The sequence below is a fragment of the Sinocyclocheilus anshuiensis genome, unplaced genomic scaffold, assembly GCF_001515605.1.
Source record: "Sinocyclocheilus anshuiensis isolate Anshui unplaced genomic scaffold, SAMN03320099.WGS_v1.1 scaffold961, whole genome shotgun sequence".
Taxonomy (NCBI): Eukaryota; Metazoa; Chordata; class Actinopteri; order Cypriniformes; family Cyprinidae; genus Sinocyclocheilus; species Sinocyclocheilus anshuiensis.
The window spans coordinates 1,106,921-1,111,708 of NW_015557049.1; the positions used below are offsets into that span (position 1 = coordinate 1,106,921).

At 36.2% G+C, this 4,788-nt stretch overlaps 1 protein-coding gene across 10 annotated transcripts in view; it reads left to right on the forward strand.

Annotated features, from left to right (window-relative positions):
• LOC107676384 (leucine-rich repeat flightless-interacting protein 2-like) overlaps positions 1–4,788 on the forward strand; it is a 39,422-nt gene that overhangs the window by 12,829 nt on the left and 21,805 nt on the right. For 5 of the 10 annotated variants that reach the window (XM_016470906.1, XM_016470907.1, XM_016470911.1 and 2 more), the window contains exons 1-6: positions 873–1,220; positions 2,329–2,391; positions 2,551–2,637; positions 2,896–2,943; positions 3,057–3,104; positions 3,197–3,253. The exons of 4 other annotated variants lie outside the window; for them this stretch is intronic. In XM_016470906.1, coding sequence (XP_016326392.1) covers positions 1,152–1,220; positions 2,329–2,391; positions 2,551–2,637; positions 2,896–2,943; positions 3,057–3,104; positions 3,197–3,253 — 372 coding nt within the window. In that variant the 5' untranslated portion in view covers positions 873–1,151. Of the gene's footprint in view, positions 1–872; positions 1,221–2,328; positions 2,392–2,550; positions 2,638–2,895; positions 2,944–3,056; positions 3,105–3,196; positions 3,254–4,788 lie in introns of those variants that run through there. One more of the 10 variants, XM_016470912.1, reaches the window with a different exon arrangement.

Consider the following 4,788-nt stretch of genomic DNA (forward strand, 5'->3'; position numbering starts at 1 on the left):
GTGTGTGTGTGTGTGTGTGTGTGTGTTTTGGCAACGTTGTTTTCTCTTTTGTGACTGTCATGACACTCTAAATTAGACTGCTGTATTATACTAACATTGTTTGCTCTTTGATTGGCTAGAAAGCTTGTCTCTGTAACACCTACCTTAGCTTTTATATTATTGAAATGATCTGATTCTAAAGCTGATTGATAAAGATATACAGGATTACCATGGTCATGGAAAACTTAGAAATGAGCATTCATTTATTTATTTATTTATTCCCTCCATATGTGACCCTGGACCACAAAACCAGTCTTAAGTTGCTGGGGTATATTGGTAGCAATAGCCAAAAATACATTGTACTGGTCAAAATGATTGATTTTTCTTTTATGCCAAACATCATTAGGATATTAAGTAAAGATCATGTTCCATGAAGATATTTTGTAAATGTCCTACTGTAAATATATTAAAACTTAATTTTTGATTAGTAATATGCATTGCTAAGAACTTCATTTGGACAACTTTAAAGGTGATTTTCTCAATATTTTGATTTTTTTGCACCCTCATATTCCAGATTTTCAAATAGTTGAATCTCGGCCAAATGTTATCCTATCCTAACAAACCATACATCAATGGAACGCTTATTTATTCAGCTTTCAGATGTTGTCTAAATCTCAATTTTGAAAAATTGACCCTTATGACTGGTTTTGTGGTCCAGGGTCACATATAGGGCTGGACAATAATTCAATATCAATATGTATCGCGATATAATTCTTTTCAATAACGGTGATATGATTTTTAAACACATTGAAATATACCGTGATATCAATTTTGGCCATATCGTCCAGCCCTAGTCACATATTATGAAATTCAGACCTGGAAAAGGCAATTAAAAGGCAGCTAAGGAATAATGTTCTGAGAGCTACATTTCATTTTCATGCAGGTTACTTCAAGGTTGATGTGCATGAACATTACAGGCAGACTTTGTGCAATTGATGACTAGCACCATTGAGTGGTTTTCTATAAATGAAGCATAATCGGACTGACTCAGAGACTGAGGGCACTAACACAAAAAGGTCTTTGGTGTGATCTGACGTAACACTCCCTTAATAGTGCACATGGCATGTCTGCGGCATGGATTACTTCATGTTATATATCCAGCATAGATTGTGATGGTTGTGCTGTTTTCTCTGCAGTCCGGCGTCTCCAGTAGTTCCTCTTTGAAGAGCTCCCACTCCACTGTATGTATCTGTGACCGTTTACGTTTATTCTCCATTGATTGTCAGTAGTTCTGCGTTTAAGTATTTTATATTATTCCAGTTTGACATTTTATAAGGGCAGACATCCAGATCTGGGATCTTTGTTTTTTGATGTGGCTTTTTAAATCAAAGATTTTTTATTTAATTTAAAGTCCGCGTGAACCAGAAGTTGATGCCGACTTTATTTCAATGTAGTGACGTATTTCCATCTGAAACGGAATATTGAATAGAGGGCATGGCTTTATTTTGGAGCTCCTCCTCTCTGTCTCTCAGTCATATCAAACTAACGGTTGGAGGGGTGTGTTTAAGGATATTCTGCCCAAGCCGTCAAACTGACGTCATCAGAGAAGGAATGCCATTCCAAAGCGGAAGCAAATGTGCAGATTTTGATTAAAGATTACCGAGACAAACAAATTTTTTCAGCGGATTAACTTGCGCGGATTAATTCACATCAAGACTTGCAATGTGTGCTAGTAAAGTAAATAAAGTCAATTTTGATTTCATGCGGACTTGAATATATGTTTCAGAGTAAAGCACTGCACTGTGTTCCTTTACACATGGGCAGCTCATGATCCGATCCAGTGTTTTCAGTGTCTCAGAGTAACTCTGTTCTCAATTAATGCTGCCCTACACAAACTACAAGAATTTGGGAACGAAAAATGTGCCAAACTTCCCAAACTTTTAATGAGAAGTGCTTATAAACAGGTTCTTGTCAACAAAAGAGAAGCTGTAGGGATTCTCTGCGGTTTTCCATCCATTTAGGACTGCCATAAATATTAGTATTGCAATTTTACATTTGTAAAATAGAATAAAAATTATTATTATTTGAAGTATTTCAATAGTAATATTTTTTTATATTTAGTCTTTAGTAATAATACTAAAAATAGTAGTAGTAGTTATTATTATTATTATTATTTTTATTTTTTTTACAGCCCTTCAAATAATCACATTTGAAATCACAATCAACTTTTATCAAGAAAATTGCAATTAGATTTTCCTCTCAAATCAAGCAGCCCTACTGGTTCCAAAATTAGTGAGTTATTATCAGTAGTAAGAGAAAGCATTTTGCATTTGTGCTCTTCTCTTCCAGAGCTCTATATATAATGATCTTCACAAAAAACCTGTTGGAAGTAGCTCCAAAAAGGACCTTCTGGTCTGTACTGATCAATATCCTGAACTCAAAAGCTGATTCATTCTTAATGCATCATCATGAATGTGTTCTTCCAGGTTTAGAGCATGATATTTCAGATTTATGACTGTGATTCATATCAGATATGTCTTAATTTCCCATTGCTTTACACCATTTCCTTAGACTGGATTGTATCATGACCAAAGAAATTACACCAGCTTAAAGAACTCCAAACCTTCTCCCTCTACTGTCTCTACCTATACACCACGGGTTTGTCTCCTTCCTTTCTGCATGTTTATTACTCTCACACTGCAAAATGTTTGGAGGAAAAGTCTTTACATCCTCCTGGAAAGTTTCTTCCTAATTACAATAAATGATGTATGGAGTTCGTTTTTCTTGTCTTATCAAGGTTTTTATTTCAGTACTGGTTGTTCCTTTAGTTTTAAAAGCTAGTCTGGCATCATCTGTTTGACTCGGTGGTTTAGTGGAGATATCTGACAGCTGTTGCTTGTGGTTTGACCTTCACAGGCTCCCTCCAGCAGCAGTTCTACAGGTCTGACGCGCAGCTATAGTGTGGTCAGTCTGATTTTCAGCACATCTGCCATGTGATTGGATGTGATTAAACCCCACTGTTGTATAAGCCTCTTTGTCATCTGTTCATTTAAAAATTGTGAGATCTGTGTCCTCAGGCCTCCATTTGTGACGACGGTCTTTATGGTTCATATAGTTCCCGAGCTGTAAGTGGTGCCATAGTATATATACTGAAATAATAATCATATCATAACGCTGGAGCAGTGTTAGCTCAGTGGTCAGTGTTATTCCCCCGCAGCCCTCTGAATGCAGCTGGTATTCTTCTGGTGCCAGTTCCACCCGAAGCAGCCCTGTGGTGAGTGTTCGCATGTGTCCAGAGCTGAGGCAGCTGCTCATGCATGTGTTCATTCTGAAACGCCAGTGTGTGCTTATATATTATTCACTCTATCAGATAATTCACCTTTTTAAAGTAGATGTTTGCACTAGTCTAACTCCAGGTATTGAGCCTTAGTGTGTAACTCATTCTGCATTATTTGTGTTATGAACATGAATGATATCAAATTGTGTAGCATGTTAAGGAGAGGTGTGTTTGAACTAAGTGATTGAACTTACTGTTTATGGAAAAAAAAAAAACTTCATAAAACTACAGTGAAGAAGGGACTGAGCTACACTCTACTGTTCAAAAGTCTGTGGTTGGTAATAGGGTTGTGACGGTGAGGAAATTTTCCCACCGGTTAATCGACATGTGACAACACCGATAATATCGGTATCACCGTGGGGACAGGGGCGTTCCCTCTTTTCCTCGCTTTCCTTCACTTTTAAATAGCTTGCAAAAGCAGCGTGCGCATTTTACTTTCACTTTCAAATAGTGGCAATTCGGCGTAAAGAAATTGTTTGTTTTTAGTTCGTTTGAATTTTCCCTCTTTTCCTTGCTTTCCTTTGCTTTTAAATAGCTTAAAAGCACCGTGCAATTAGTGGCAATTCGGCGTCAATTGCTTGAATGCAACAACAAAATACAACGTCAAACTCACTTTAGCCTATATATAAAACAGAACTTTTATTAACAAAACAAATAAAAATACACCATGCTATAGGGCAGGCTATGCCTAATATAAAAGAACAAATAACTTACATAGTTTAAACAGGTAGCCTATACAAAACTGGAAATAAGTAGGCCTAAGCATGTATAATATATAACCAAATAAATAAGAAACGTAGAAAGTTTATTAGCAAACCGAATAAAAAAGCTTGGAGGCACGGCATACACCTTGATGCAGGGCTGTACGTTAACTTTTTTTTCACATAGCACTGGTGCTACAGAGGTTGAGAGGTTTGTAGCACAGGCCAAAAAGTTGTAGCACAAGTATAAAACGTCTGTTATCATGTCTGAAAACAAACACAAGTAATGGAGTTCATCACTTAAACAGGCACTGATGTTCCATACAGAGCACAAAAAATACAAACCATCACAAAAATTGTTTTTAGACAAAGTTTTCTTAATTTGCTAAAAATGGAAGAGTGCAGAAACATAACACCTCTTACACCTTAACAAAATATAAAATAAAAAAAGAATGGCAGACATTTAGGCCAAAGTGAGCAAAGATAAAAATCTTTGTCATTATTTTATCTTTGTTATTAGAAAATAAGAACAAGGATATACATTACAAATACACATAATATACAAATATACAGAAGAGTCAAGTTTTAAATAGGAAAAATATAGAAATTCTTTGGTCATTTTTGAGCGAGATGCTAACGGTCTAATCAGATTCAGTGATATATGCTAAGCTACAGCTAAAAGTGCTAACACCAGACCAGGAGATCGGCTGAATGGATTCGAAAACGGTAAAACTCAACTGTTTAACTCTAGGGGAGTTGGAAAATGAGCCT